At 39.7% G+C, this 15,925-nt stretch overlaps 1 protein-coding gene and 1 long non-coding RNA gene across 2 annotated transcripts; both read left to right on the top strand.

The window, feature by feature from the left end:
• The first annotated feature begins 5,329 nt into the window (after nt 1–5,329).
• On the top strand, nt 5,330–7,595 carry LOC124625812. Its single transcript, XR_006980726.1, has 2 exons — nt 5,330–7,137; nt 7,364–7,595. It is a non-coding gene; the product is annotated as an uncharacterized LOC124625812 (long non-coding RNA).
• Nucleotides 7,596–8,256: 661 nt separating this feature from the next.
• On the top strand, nt 8,257–10,077 carry LOC124625811. The gene has a single exon (XM_047149274.1). It carries the CDS (start codon nt 8,263–8,265, stop codon nt 8,788–8,790), a length of 528 nt encoding a protein of 175 aa, XP_047005230.1. The 5' UTR covers nt 8,257–8,262; the 3' UTR covers nt 8,791–10,077.
• Nucleotides 10,078–15,925: the final 5,848 nt, after the last annotated feature.

Genomic DNA, 15,925 nt, shown 5'->3' with positions numbered 1-15,925 from the left:
AAACAAATAATAATTAACATGAAATTATAATATGCCAATTTAATTTGCCACTTGATGTTGGGGCTCTTGAGTGAAAAGAAGGACATTATTTTTTCCTACACTCATATCGTCTCTCAGGCAGAGTTCCCAGTTACAGTTGCATATCATACAAAGTTATCCTTCATTTTGCAAGTCTCAGTAATGAATGTCAGTCATGAGCTATTAGTAGGAGCCATTCTGCAATCACCTGGAACAATTTGGGAAGACTATTTAAATATCCAAATCAGAATAGATGGGACAGATAAGGAGATCCTAATGCTCATAAATGAACAGCTTTCAGACTTACCTGGATATTTTAACGACTTGCCATTTAACAAAGGCACGGGCAACCTTTGGTGACCTGCAGGCGTGATTCACGTCCGTGAGCTTTGGGGCCCCTCATCACACGAAGTGACAGCAGTACTCGAAGCACATAAAGTCAAAACTATAGTGTTCCGTGATGTTTATGGAGCAACACATCAATATGAATAACACCGCTTTCCCAACACATCACGAGTTTTTAAGAGTAAATGCTTTTTATTTTCACGCCACGTTTGTACATTTACATTTATTCGTGTGTCAGGAATGATTTTTTAGTTAAAATTGGCACATTTTGCCAGTAGTTGAAAAGTCTTGTACCATTTTTGCCCACTAGCATTGTTTGCATTCTATCCGAGTAAAGCATAGATATAAGCAAAAAATAATGTGTGTGTTGTCAGCACTGATTCAGAGGTGAAAATACTCCTCCCTGCATCCCTTCAAGGTAGTGAATGTTTCCCCCACACTCTGCAAGCACATGAGCACTTGTGTCATAACTTTTCACTCAGACTGGCAACGTGTTTCCCTTTGTTGATCAAATCTGGTGTTGGTAGAATGCAATTGTGCATACACAGAGTAAGGAAAACTTGCTCTTGTCTGTGCTATGAGTCGCAAACTGTAGGCAAGTCGTGTGTTTGTGGAAATACCCAAAAATGCATCCCGGACAGAGTACAGTGCGAATACCGGGCTCTCTCCCTGACAAATTTATTCCGCGAGCTGAATTGAAACCGATCATGGGGCAGATCGAGCCTGCCGGCCACCGGTTGCCAGACATTATTTAACACAGGAACATACAAACCAGAAGTATTTATATAAATTAATGTATGCTTTTCTATTCATTCCAGTGAATTACTACCCCATAACATAGTTTATTTGATCTACAAAGATCCTGCTGCAAATAGTTGTCTGTCAGGGAAAAGCCGTCAACTTGGATTTGGAAACGTGATGTATGCTGCAGAGTGCTGTACACATTTCTGAATAACAGATAGTGTGTGTTCCCATCGTAAAGATGATCCCTCTACCTTGTGTCCACTGAATAGATGTTGTTGTAGCTTTTAAACAGGTTCATGTTTCAGTGAAAAACCTCGTAAGCAGTTAGATGTCTTATAAGTTCAGTACGCAAATTTCTAGTGTGTTAAACTAGGTGCATGAGGTCCATGAACTAAGGCAGTATATTGTACCATAGTATATCCAGGGCTGGGCCCCTGAATATTTGCAGACCAAACTCACGAATGTGCTTTGTGAGGCCAGGAACGGCAGTTGCTTTGTCTTGAGAGGTTGTTTGCCAACAGAAGTTTGTCTGTGCAGTTTACTGCCAGGCCTGTCACAGCCTCACAGCATCTGGGGGGAGGGGGGGACAATCCGTACCGATTTTTGGCCCATTGCAGGAGGCTTGGTGGTAAACAGCAGAGTGAATCTTCTGTTGACAAACAACCTCCAGAGGTAAAGCAGGTGCCATACATGGCCCATAAAGCACATCTGTGAATGTGGTGCCCAAATATTCAGGGGCCCAGCCCTGCATATACTTAATGTTCTGTAGCCTTCTGGATCAATAATGTTCCCCCCCCCCCCTTCCCTCCCTCCCTCCCTCTCCCTCCCCCCCCCCCCCCTCTCTCTCTCTCTCTCTCTCTCTCTCTCTCTCTCTCTCTCTCTCCCTCCCTCCTCCCCCTCCCCCTCCCCTTCCCCCCCTCCCTCCCTCCCTCCCTCCCTCCCTCCACACACCTCCCCCCCTCATACACACACACACACACACACACACACACACACACACACACACACACACACACACACACAGACATTGGACTGAGTTGTTCCATAATACAGGCCATTTAAAAAGATTCATCCAGTTTCACAAAGTTGTATATCTTCCACATGATTGAAGACAGAAACTTGGGTAAATTTTAACTTATGCATCGAAACTAAAAGCTTACTTTGTCACCAGTTGTAAACAGCCAGTTCAAGTGATTACCAATAGGGATCTCTCTGGTGCAGTTGCTCAGTCACTTGTAGGTTGTTACCAGGTGTTTGTCGAGTTAATATTGCAAGAAAACAAAATTGAGTGAACTGTGGTGCCATGAAGCAACAGCAGTGAATACAGAAACTCCGGATATGCTTGCAAAAATATGGGACAACTTTCACTATCATTTGGATGTTTGTTGCACATCAAGTAGAGGACACATTGAATGTTTGTGAAAGGTAATGAGAACTATGATCCTAAACGTAATTGTAAAAAGCACCTCAGGTTTGAATGTACATGAATGTAGAAAAGATACCCTTGTAAAATTGGATGGGGCTTTCGAAAATATAAACTTAACAGTCTTAAGCATCAAGTAAAATTCACTCCAAGTTTCTATCTTCATTCATGGAGAAGATATAGTCGAGTGAAATCAGATGAATATTTTTGAAGCATGTGATCCACTGTAACATCAAGCAATGAAAGCATTCAAAGTAAATGATATTCAGTATACCACTGAAGCTGTCTATGAACAACATTCTAATCGTAAGGATAGTTGAATTTTGATCTTGCAGGGCATTGTGAATGTGTTTATTCCGTCGTAGCTTCCGTCTTCCCCCACCCCCCACCTCCCGCCCACCCCCATTTTTGGAGATTTTGTGTTTTCTACTTCATTAATTGTGCTATATTTTAAGAAATTTGATTAAATGAATAAAAGAAGCTGTCTCAGTAGAGAACTTTAAATCAGAGTTGACAGTGGATGTAGGATCAAGCAAAATTTTCCAAATAACTGTAGGTCAGAAACGTACAGTCATGGAGCTATGGCCACAAAACAGCAGCCAGTTGGCAAGAAGCACGTGGAAGTATGTGTATTTAGCTTTTTGTACCACCTGGTACTTGTTAAGAACAACAGAAATGATATCAATATAAGCAATATAAAGAATATGTAGATCGCTATTCACTGTAAAGATGACCTTTTTGAGCTGCTGACAGACACAACGAAAATACTGTTACACATTTAGCATTTGGTCAGAGCCTTCTTCGGGCGAGGGAGACACACACACACACACACACACACACACACACACACACACACACAAAAGCAAGCACTCCTCACGCACACATGACTGCCATCTCTGGCAGCTTGCAGCAGAATACAACTGTCATGTTAAATGGAAGCAGTAGTTTGGTAGGGATGAGGATGGAGATAGGGAAGGGAAGAGGGAGGGATAGCAGGGTACGCGTGGGCTGAGAGAAGCATGTCATCTGGTGGAGTGTGTAAGATCTAGGACATATAACAGTGGCTGCCACCACTCACTGCCTCAGGGTGCTGAGAGGCCAGGAAAATGAGGGGTGGGGGGGGGGGGGGGGAGAGCAGAAAAGGAGAGGAGTTGGAAAGGTGAAAGAGAGGCCCGTCCATTGGCAGAGGGTGGCACATAAAGAGGGTGAGAGGATGTTAACAGGGAGAAGATAGGACAGAGAGGGCAGAAACTGTTGGGTGGAAGGTATGGAGACAGTAGATTACCTTAGATTCAGGTTGGGGTAAGTTTTGGAGCACAGAATGTGTTGTAAGTATATCTCCCATCTGCAAGGTTCACAAAAGCTGGTGATGGGGGGGGGGGGGGGGGATCCAGATGGTGCAGATTGTGAATCCGCCATTGAAGTCAAGCAGGTTATATTCAACTGCATGTTGTGACACAAGGTGGTCTTCCTTGCTCTTTGAACAATTTGGTAGTGGCCTTTCATACTGGTGGACAGTGGTTGGTAGTCACAGCAGTATAAAAAGTTGTGCAATGATTGCAGCAGAACTGCTATGTGACATGACAGCTTTCACAAGTGGCATGGCTCCGATGGGTTTGGGATAAGTGTCTGACAGGACTGGACTAGGAGGGAGCTGGGTGGGTGAATTGGGCAGGTCTTGCTCCTGGGTCTTAATAGGCACGTGATCCCTCTGGCAAGGAGTGGAATTGGGACTGGCATAGGGATGGACTAGGATGTGCGGAGAGGGTGGGTGGGCGACAGGCAGAAAGGATCTTGGGTAGAATGTTCCTCATTTCAGGGCATCATGACGAAGGGTGTGGTTCAGTTGTTCTAATATGGGTTTTTATTGGGTAACAAAGGGGGCACTCCTTTGTAGCTGGTTCATGGGGTGTGGTAAGGAGGATTGGGGATGTGTGTGTGTGTGTGTGTGGGGGGGGGGGGGGGCAGGGGGGGGGGGATGGCATGGCGTGGCATATCTGTTAGCAAACTTGATGGGGGGGGGGGGGGGGGATTGTTCCTCTCTCTGAATTCCCCGGGTACACCCTCAGCATATTGAGCAAGAGAGTTCTTATCACTGCAGATGTCATCCAAAACATTCTGGACTGAAATAGCTTGTTCAGGGCTTTGGTCACCTATCACCAAACCCTATATCCCTATGGAAGAGTACGGTGCAAGACTTGCCCAGCTCACCCACCCAGCACTTTTCCACAGCAGTCCTGTCACAGGCTTATCCTATCTCATCAGATACTGGGCCATCTGTGGAAACAGTCACGGTATACACTAGCTCTGTTTCTGTCATTTCATATCTTTTTATATGGTATAACTACCAACCAACTGTCCACCAGGATGAATGTCTACCATCAAACTGTGGCCAAGAGCAAAGTAGACCACACTATGGCACAACATGCAGCTAAACGTAACATGATTGATTTCTATGGCTGCTTCACAACCTGGACCACTTGAATACCTCCTTTCTCCACCAGCTTTTCTGAACTACACAGATGGGAGTTATTCTTACATGTTCTCCACTCCCAAAATTATTGAGCCACAATCTGGAGTAAGCTACTGTCGCCACACCTTCCAACTGACAGTTTCTGCCCCATCTCTGCTATCGGCTCCTCCCTATTCAAATCCCCTCAATCTCTTTGTGTGCTGCCCTGTGCCAATGTGTCCACCCATCTTTCCCCTTCCCTGCTCCTCTCTTTCTTTGCCCCCCCCCTCCTCTCTTTCTCTGCCCCCCCCCCCCCTCCACTCTTTCTCTGCCCCCCCTCTCCTCTCCTTCTCCGCCCCACCTCCTCTACCCTCCCCATGCCCCACAGCCTCCCGATGCTCTACCTGGTGGCAATCCTGCAAAGACTGTTAGTTCCTGCACACTCCACCAAATAGTGCTCTTCCCTCCTCTTACCTGTAACCTGCTATCCCTTCCGCACCCCCTCCAAGTCACAGCTTCCGTTCAATGTGACAATAGCATTCCAGTCTGAGCTGGCAGAGTTGGGTGTGTGTGAGGTGTGCTTGTGTGAATCAATGTGTGTGCGATTCCTTTTGTGAAAATGACTTTGGCCAAAAGCTAAATGTGTAACAGAATTTTTGTTGAGCCTATCTGCAACTACACTATGAGTACTTAAATGCCATTAATTTACCAAGTACATAAACTTTACTACTGGAAATGGCACTACAGTGCAGTAGTTGGCATAATGTGCAGTGTTCTTACTGAAATTTAAATACCATGTGCTACAATTTTTGCTAGCAAATAGCTAAGACGAATGAACATTTGTTGCAACATGCAGTTCAGTAACTGTAAAATTAAGAAAAAAATAAATTGAAACTTACTGGTAGATGCAAACGGTTGCTAGTTTGAAACTTGAATCCATAATGTAGGAAGATTCCAAGATGAAGTCCTGGTCCACAACACTGTTTTAATCAGCTAGGAAGTTTCAGAACAGTTCATATTCAGCAATAGATTGAAATAGTCATTCTGAAAAAATAAAATTATTTAAAACACTTTTGCAACTATGTTCTGAAATGAATTGGGTGGGCTGAAGGAGGTGAATCAATGAAGATGCAATGACATCAGAGCAGACTGTTCAGATATACTGACCTTCAATGTAACGAATACAACAGTTGAAAATTTGTGCCAGCCTGGGACGCAGACCCAGATATCCTACATGTTGCAAGCAGATGCCTTTTCCATTAGGCTTAACATGCTTCTAGGACTGACTGACTTTTATTGTAACTGATGTTTCCATCTGTTGTTTCTGAACGCTATTGCCAGAGGTGGAAATAGCACCATTTGGGGAACATTCAGTGAAGGACCATGACTTGTCCTGCCACCAGGGATTTAACGGTAATGAAATGAATGGACTGATAGGGATTAAATCAGTGAAGATGCAGTGACATCAAATAGTGGGATAGTTTCAATAATACAACCAATAACCTGTGACTGCCTTTTGTTTCTTTCCTTCTTTCTTTTTTTGGTTGTTAAATTTTTAACTGATGAGAAATTGCCGTATACTTAACAACAAGCAGTTAACTTTTGTTTTTCATCTGCATTGATTAGTTAACCCCTACAGCAGCAATTATTCATTATTTTAAATGAATGATTATTGTTATTACATTAGAATTTATTGACATTTAATAGTTTCCTTTTGAAATGTAAGCAGTAATGTTATCTTGTATAATTAATTAATAAATTGTTGTTATCTGTTGTTTTGATGCTCTTTAGAACAGATTCTCCCTCCCTTCTTTGAACACCATTCCTTTTCATATTGTTTCAGTGGCACATCCAGGAAAGGATGTTCGCCAGTTTCCCAACTTTCAGGAACTGATCAGTTGTGTACATAAAAGGAACTTCAGATATAGTCAGTGCCTTCTTTTAATTGCTGATAAATCCTTTGTAATATAATTTTTAACTTTCTCAAGTTACATTAATTTCTTTTGATATTTGTTCACATTTAGACTAATGAATGATAATTAATTTGGCAATTTTTTGCACATTTGTTAAGATCCAGAAGATGTGTATCAACTTCAGAGGAGAGAGTAAAATTACTTTCTTAAGGTATCAACTGACTGTAAACTGAACATAAAAAGTAAGCAAACATTATCAATTATAAAATTCTTTTAATGAGTAGGAAGCTAAAAAGATGTTATCAACTGATGAGTCTGCAAATCAAATTGCAAGAACAACAATGTACATAGTTGTATTTTGGTACTTTTGCATCCACTGTATCTCTTCTTTTGTAACATATAGTACATGTTGCTTTATTAAGAAACAGAAATGTGCTAATTTTTAATGATAATGTATTTGTGTCTTAGGTCATGTATTCTACCTGGCAGACAAGGCAAGAATGGTGAATCATCCCTTCTGCAGCTGTACAGGCCTGCACTACATTTTGATTTCCACAATAACAATACTGATTTATTCTTTTTGAGTATTTGTGTGCAAAAATATTTTCAGTTACTTAAAGAATATTCTCTGAAAACCAAATTAAAATTTGTCTTTCACTCACACCATAAAACAAAGTTCATATTTATTGTCTTAATCTTGGAAAATAAAATATTACAATTGCTTAATTAGCTCATTATTTTATTAAGATTGTATGAGCAAGACTTATGTAAATTCATATATCACATATGAGTTAATGTCTGCTAAAAATTCTCAGATGTTCTTAGTAATTAAAACTGAATCTTGAACTTTCTAAATCACAAATTTCATAGCTGATGAGAAATGAAAGGAAAAACATGTTAAAATGGAAAATAATAGATGAGAGAACTTGTACATCCATCTCAGTGTGTACTTATGTGGGCCCAGGAAATCCGTGAAGTGCCCCTGGCATTAGATGCCATCCTTGGTGTAAAGCCTTCACTTTTGTCACCTTCACATGTATTATCTTGTACTGTCCACTATCTGTATCATTCTGGGAGAAGAAATCTGAAAGTTCAATATTCTATATTTTATTTAAGAATATCTGTGGCCTTGCTTGTCATATGTGCATGAGCTCTTTAAGTATAGCTACACATATTTGAAATGTGTATCATGAATGAACTTTTAAAAGGCTTTGTATAACTTTTCTCCGTAAGATAATTATCATCTTAAATATTAATGCTGCATATATCTGGCTATTCATAATATTCTTTACCATTAAATTCTGTCATTTAATTGAATCCTATGATAAGAATTTACAGAAAAAATTGTTTTGTTGTTGTAGGTCAAAATGCGTCTCTGCCTTCTCAGCAGCATCTTAACATGTATTTACATGTTACTGTCCTGTTCATCTCTGCCGAGTGTCACCTGTTATCGTCAGAAAGTCATTGACTCCGAGTACATGCCTCCTGCTTCAGGCTTTAGGGTGTGGGAAAACCGGTATGCAGTTGAGCCAAGTTGCGAGGAGCTGCGAGCAATGTGGCATTTCTCAAAGAGGCAGTCCCGTGCTTCAGAAATCACCAATGAGGTACCAACATACAGAGATCCTCTGGCGTATAATGTATGGGAACCTTATGCGCGCTCTAGGAGCATTGGTGGTGGTGTGCTCACTCGACCAGGGCGGGGCCACATTTATGGAAAAGTTGTTTATGCAATGCCTGGGTCTGTCACCTACCAGTCTCGACCAGAGAGATTCCGTGCATTTGAGGAGGTGGCAAAGATGCTTGTCAGTTCACGAAGAGGTGTGCCACAGAGGAAAGTCACAGCCTTCCGTTACTCTCGTGGTCGGGTTCCGTACCAGGATATCCCTGCTCAGTAAGAAATAATTAATGTCTGGTGTCTGAAATATGTAGATGTTAGTTACAACTGTTTTTACTGCTACTAGGGACTCAAAGAGCTGGAGCTGTCTTGTTATTTTTCTTCTGCGTGTAGTTATTATGAATAATTTTTTGTACATGCTTTCAGCGTTTCACTAAATTGTTTATTTGAACTTCTCCTGAGTTAACTGCAGCTTACATTTTATGGAGTAAAAGTGTGTAGTTCAAATCTGAGCTGCACAGTGTGAAAAGTATGTTTTTGGCAATGGGTGTCATTTTCCTGTGCTGCAAATTTACTGCTGCACTTTTAACTTAAACTCTTTATGAATGAAAGGGCAAATGTGTACTTTGTAGTATGCTTGAAGCTTCCACGCTATGTGTCAAATGTTGCCCTAAGCTAATGTTGAACAAAAGACAAATTAATAACAATCATATCATTGAATCCCAAGAAAAAGATCTAACATATCTAAAAACTCTTCTTCAATGCCAGACAATAACATTGCAAGAACCACACATCACACACAGTGTTTTAATTGTAATACATTTATAAGTAATCTTAAATTTGGTTGTGGAATCAGGGTATTGTGTTTTCACTTTTAACTAATGGAACAAAACTTTATCACTTTTGTTATAAAATGAAATGTTTCCTTTGCACTAAAATGCCACGTTTTCTTAAGTGAACACACTTTACACTGTGTAAGTTGTCAAGAGTGTACATATTTTTTACGCTGGTTTGATGTGTGGTTCTCATGATAAAATTCATTTGTTTCATTTTACACATATTGTCCTCTCAGGTAAATTGAAATTACAGACTTACATATTTGATAGCTGCAGCTACATAATAGAGAACAGGTTTTTTGCCCAAACATGTAATATGCAAATATGTGACTACAAAACATATCAGAAAATATTTATTAATTTCTGAAATGTGATTTTTGAAAAGTTGATAATAATCTTATCACGACTTGGCTGTTATAAGGCTCACAAATGAGTCCCAAAATCTGTGTCTTCCTAAATGACAATATCATCTATGACAATAATTACTACTATATGTCAATGTCAAGTCTTTTGACCTCCAGGATTTACTTTTAGTAAGCAAGTTTTTCTTAATCTTGGCATATCAGTTTTCTGTTCTATAATGTAAGACCTGCATAAGGATGTTTGTAGATAAACTTTATAATTAAGAATTTATTTCTTTATTGCATTTTATGAAAAACTGTGGAAAGATTTTCATAGTGCATTTTGGTCAAGTGTATATCCATATGAAATATACTGGAGAAAATATTTAACCATTTTTATTATTTCATTTGTCATGTTGCCTAGATCTGATTGAGAAAGAACATTTAGTGATACGTAATGAGTTTTTCAAACTCATTCTTGTTCTCTTGCAGAATTTCCAGCAGACTTGAAGCCCTAAAATGTTGATGTATTAATCTACAAATTTTTCTCAATGTATTTGGTTATGTTTTCGGTATTTTTATGGATCAAGTCAGATTTGTAAAGCAGTAACTTGTAGATAGTGCTGTCAGATGTCAGGGATTACCTTAAGCCCATATTACACAACATATGTAACATATACAAATCTGCACCAGTGCCCCAGGTGTACAAATCTGGAACCACCAACTTTTATGTTAGAGCTATTACACAAAATACCTAAAGTGTAACTCTGCATCAGCACTCCAAGAGAACATATCCAGAACCTAAGGCTTGTTTACATCAGTTACGTCTTTGAGTGTGGAAGCTGATATTTTTGTAATGCTGCTATTTATTCATATTGATCATTCTGAGCAGTCTAACTTTATATTTATTAAGCACTTATTGTTATCTTGTGGATTTAAAACGAAACTACGTTACGATTATACAGAATTATGGGCAATGCACTCACTTTGTCATGGTGGCACAAGCAAATGATTACCTGTGTTTACCTTTCACAGCATTTTAGACATTGATGACACAGTTATCTATACAGTATTTTATCTACGCAGCATTTGCTGTGACAGTGTCCACCTTAGCCATTAAGAGAAGGGCAGAATGATGATGTAATGCCAGGTGCAGGAATTGGGTTCGACTCTGGTTAAAAAGAACGGGTGAAGCAAGGGCATTTACCCCCTGTTAACAGACGAGTTAATGTCTGAAGATCCATAGGAATTTAGGAATTTCATCAGAATGGATGTGCCTTGTCGATGGTACACGATAGGAGGCGCACAGAGCAGTGAGGGATGCTATTTCATAACAGTGTGACTGTGAAGATGCAAAACAATGTTTACAGTCCTCACTGTTCATGGCTGGCACAAGTGCTCTGACCCTTGTGGCTATTCTCGCAATGCGCTGGCATGCTGAAATAAAACAAAAGATGCAATCAAATCAAATAAATGCTATACTTTCACCAATTAAGGCAATACATTCACGTCTAAAGTAAAATTAGATGCACATTTATGTAATGCATGTAAACTCAAAATCAACATGTGTAGATGTACTTTATGTGGTGCAGTATATCTAGAGGATCATACAGACATCTTTACTTGCCGTATACCTCTAGAAGCATACTTCTGATTTCTTTCTTTCATTCAATTTCTACAATAAGAAGCTATCACTGTATGCACAGCTTTTGTTAATGGCAATTGAGAGGAGAAAAATCATTTGTTTTATTACTCTGTGCATAAAAAAATTACTTTGTGAAAAATGTGCAGAATATTTCGCGTAATGGCGAAAAAAGTCCTCAAGAGCTCACATATTTGTTTTCTGCTGACCACGCGTGAAAGCAACAGCAAGCAGAAAGCCCACTGGAAATGCTGCATTCTGCGCATGCATGGAAACACCATGTCTACTGCGCATGTGTAGAGACATGGCGGAAAAGAACAGCTCCTATTTCTGCCCAGAGGATGAACTGGCTGCTAAAATCATGTAGATTCACCTGTTCTACTGCTAGGTGGCAGGCCGGCTACACCTGACTTAGGTGTGTAATGTAATAAGCACTTTTAAGTTGACTTGCCTGTAGGAGTGTCTTACTGTTAGTAGTAAAGGATAAATGTACTTAAACTTTATGCATAATGCAGCATTTTTTCAAGTATCTCAGTTTTCATGACACAGTGACAAATTAAAGGGAGGATGGGGGGTGGAAAGAGTGACTTGTGCTCCCCCTTCTGTTCAAATTGTGGGCACCAGATGTTTGCAGGGCTTCCTGATCTGTCATAGCAGCGTGCACTTTGCGTTTTCCTTAAGGCACTATCTGCTTTGCCCCCTTTGCTGTCATTGCTACTATTGTTAGACTGCTTGCCCAGAATCTAGGAGCATATCCAAATAGTTTGCTGTGTGTTGACAATTATATAGAAGAGGTTACTCAGAAAATGGTTATGAATCCTACACATTCAAGAAATTTAAAACTTTTTTGTCTAAAATAGAACACATTTTTGCAGTTATTTGATATTTTTAAGTATCGAAATAGCTTAAAAAAGTATCTCAGTGTTCATGATACAATGGCAGACTTCATATCTCTTGAACTCTGTGTTGTACAATGACATATTTTGTAGTGCTCTCAGTGACATATGTTGCGAGCAGAGTCGGTAACAAAGAACTAATAAATGTGAATACCACGTATGATGCGGCTGTTTTTCACACATTTTACTGTTTCTCATCATATCTCCTGAACTATGTGTGGTACCGTGATATACTTTTGTTGGTGCATTTAGCTGCATATGTGGATACCGCCTGCCAAATTTATTTCAAATACAGTACAAACGTAATACATTTAAACCTTATGCATGATGCAGCAGTTTTTCACGTATTTCATTGTTTATGACATCATATATCCTGAACTATGTCAAGTGGTTTCTACCCCCACAGTGTTGTTACCTAACAGTAAAGAATATTGTGTCAAGTTTGGTTTCAGTGTGCAGACACATCATACAAACTAAGTAGACAACAAAATAAGTATTTTTTCTCTCTATAGACAAGACAATATGATTACTTTTTAGCCTCTTCAAAGTAACCACCATTTGTCCTCAGGACAGCTACACAGACTATTAGCATTCTGGAGATACCAGTGTTTTTCCGGATATTGCAGTACAGCACATTTGTAAATTATTCTACAGATTTGAAACATTCGATGATCCCACTTTTCTGATCTCCCTGTCAAGTTTATCTCACAAGAGTTCAGTGGGACTTAACCCTAGCATTACCAACGTATTTTTTGTTACATGTAATACCAACGGGGGGGCCTCAAAGGCCCATAAAGAATACCACAATTTATTTTATCATAAATCAAGTTTATTTACTTCTGATACCTCTAATAACAATTCAAAATGCTTAGACATTGTTTTTGTATACTGGATAATAAAAGACGTTATTATAATAGGAATAAAATGAACAAATCACGAGATTCAGTTTATATATTTTTTGGAATAATGTTTCAAAATAGTGTTTTCTTATAAAAACGACTTTTTTAATTCGATACACTACATGAAGCAAACAAAATTTACTGTCTCATTCTGCAACGCATTTTTCACACAACACTGTCTTCCTGCAGTGTTTCCCACAGACGTGTTCGTGGCACTGAGAGCAGGTAACAGTTGACTTTCCCAGCTTCTTGTACTTGATCTTTTTAGATGCAGCTTCTTGGCAGCATAGGTGGCACCGTCCACGTGTTCCTGGTTCTGCTGTTGAGGATGATGGTTCTACAGAGCAGCTGAGCTTCCGTTGTGTGATGCTTTCCATTGCCATTATTACTGGCTTCTGAAGTCCATACAAATTTTGTGCCCGTTTATCTACTTGAGATCTTATTAGTTCGAGACCTAAGTTAGTGATAAAAACTCTTCTGCGGTTTAGCAAATTCTTTTTCCAATTCGGAAAGTTGAGGAGGAAGAGTGAATATGCATTTATTGCTGCTATGTCAATGAGTGTGTAGAAGAGGGACAAAGGCCATCTTCTTGTTCCTCTCTTTGTGCTGTAGTGTCTTGCCATCTGGTCTATGGTGTCCACGCCTCCCTTTGTAGAATTATAAAAAAGATTTATGTTAGTCTTTTTTGAGTCTTCATTCAACACCCCTTCTGAGTGATAAGTTGAAAGCATCAACGGCAGTCGTTTTGGCTTCTCGCGGACTAGCGTTGATGCAAGAGTAACTGGTGGCCTCTGTGTCTGAGGGTCAGTATAAGCAAAGATGGAAGAGTGTAAACTGCGGCCAGTTGTAGTCTTCAGCTCTTCAGGTATGTGTCGTCTGTTAGACTGTAGGGTGCCAACAAGTGTGAGGTGAAAATCATTCCATAGAGTCTCAGCAAGCTCCACTGAAGTATAGTACCGATCTGTGGTAACATTACGGCCTGATTTTTCAATAGGTTTTATTAGTCTCTTTACAATTTCCATCGGTCCATTTGAATGCTGTGTATTTCCTGACTTGCCTGTATAGATGTCCATGCTGATCACATATCTAGTCTCAGAATCGGACAGCATTCGAATTAGAATGCCGTATTTTCCAGGTTTTTCTTTTAGAAACACCTTGAATGGACAGCGACCACGGAACAAAGACAACATCTCATCCACTGTTGTATGTAGACCAGGAATGAAATACAATGGAAGTGAAGAATTGAAGCTTTCAAAAATTTCCCTCATTGGAGCAAACTTGTCAGTCTGGCGACGAATTTCTCTTGTGTTCTTATCATCAAACCTCAATATTTTAGTCAATTCGAAAAATCGGGTCCGACTCATTGATCCATAGTACACTTGTCGGCCCTGAAGCAAAGACCATAAATCTTGGACAGGTATCTTATTGTCATGATTTGAACCCATGATTAGCAAGAGTCCTATATAACAAAATAACTCATCTTCATCTGTGTGCTGAATACCTAGTCGAGAAGCCTCTTCATTTGAGTGTAGTTTTATTAGATTCATAATTTGAGGTGTAAAAAAGAGCTCTATAGCCTCTTTCGGAGACGCAATTCTTCCTTGTTGTCCTAGCCCCATTCTTTCTCGCACTATATTTTGTACAGAACGCCGATATTGTCGAGATGGCTTCGTAATATACTCTCGTCCACTTTTAGCAATGAATTTATCACATTCCGTATCATTATCATCTGGTGGATTGGCTTCAACCTCATCTTCATTCTCAGACGATGAATCAGTTCTAATTTCTTCCACATCATCATCCACTTCACTTTCCTCTAAATCTGATTCGTTCAAAACTTCTTCTAGCACTCTTTCAATGGAACTATCACGTAAACGATGTCTACTCATGTTGCTGGTTCAACAGCAGCAGAAACACTGAAAATAACAATGGTCCGCTTCATAATAATATGTCTGAAGGCAACAATGCCAAAATTCGTTTCATGGTAAGAATTTGAAACGAGAGACTCAACCTCGTAAATCTTTCCTTGCTATTACCAACGGGTGGGCTTCTAAGGCCCACAGAGAATTAAATCAAGTAAATGAATTTTAATTACATTTCTATTCCGAAATTCTGTAATGACTCAATAGTACATTCAATAACGAACAATTACCTTTGCTTTCAAGTTCATATATCAAAGGGTGTGGATACAACATAGAAAAACTGAGTCAGTGGGCCTACGAGGCCCCCCCGTTGGTAATGCTAGGGTTAAGTCAGGTGGCTGAATTGGCCGTATCATGTTCTTCAGTTCCCTACACTTCCCTTTTACATTGACATTCCCTCTGCACGATTTATAAACGTGTTTGAGATCATTGTCGTACTGCAGAGTGAAGCCATGACCAATAAGTCTCTATCCAGACCTAACTGCATCATTGATCTGTATCCAGTTCTATCCTTCCTTCCTTTAACATTCCACTAATTCTCACTAGATCACTGACATTATCACCTTTAAAACATTGCCACACCATTACTGAACCAACACCATGCTTCACCATTGGCATCACGCACTGACTCTTCATACATTTTCCAGAAAGTAGATGAACAAATATTTTATGATGGCTTCCAAATACATCAAACTTAGATTCATCTATGAATAACACCCTGAAATATTGCTGCACGCTCCAGTTTTTGTGTTCCTTTGTTCACTGCAATCTTTTCACCTTATTTTGCGTGCATAATAAAGATTTTTTGGCCGCTATATAGCCCTTTAAACCTTGTTCATGAAGACGAGGTTGTACTGTTCAGATGGAGATAAGAGCTCA

This window comes from Schistocerca americana, chromosome 8 (genome assembly GCF_021461395.2).
Source record: "Schistocerca americana isolate TAMUIC-IGC-003095 chromosome 8, iqSchAmer2.1, whole genome shotgun sequence".
Classification (NCBI taxonomy): domain Eukaryota; kingdom Metazoa; phylum Arthropoda; class Insecta; order Orthoptera; family Acrididae; genus Schistocerca; species Schistocerca americana.
The sequence above is the reverse complement of the archived record's forward strand: the minus strand, read 5'-3'. Positions and strand labels throughout refer to the sequence as shown.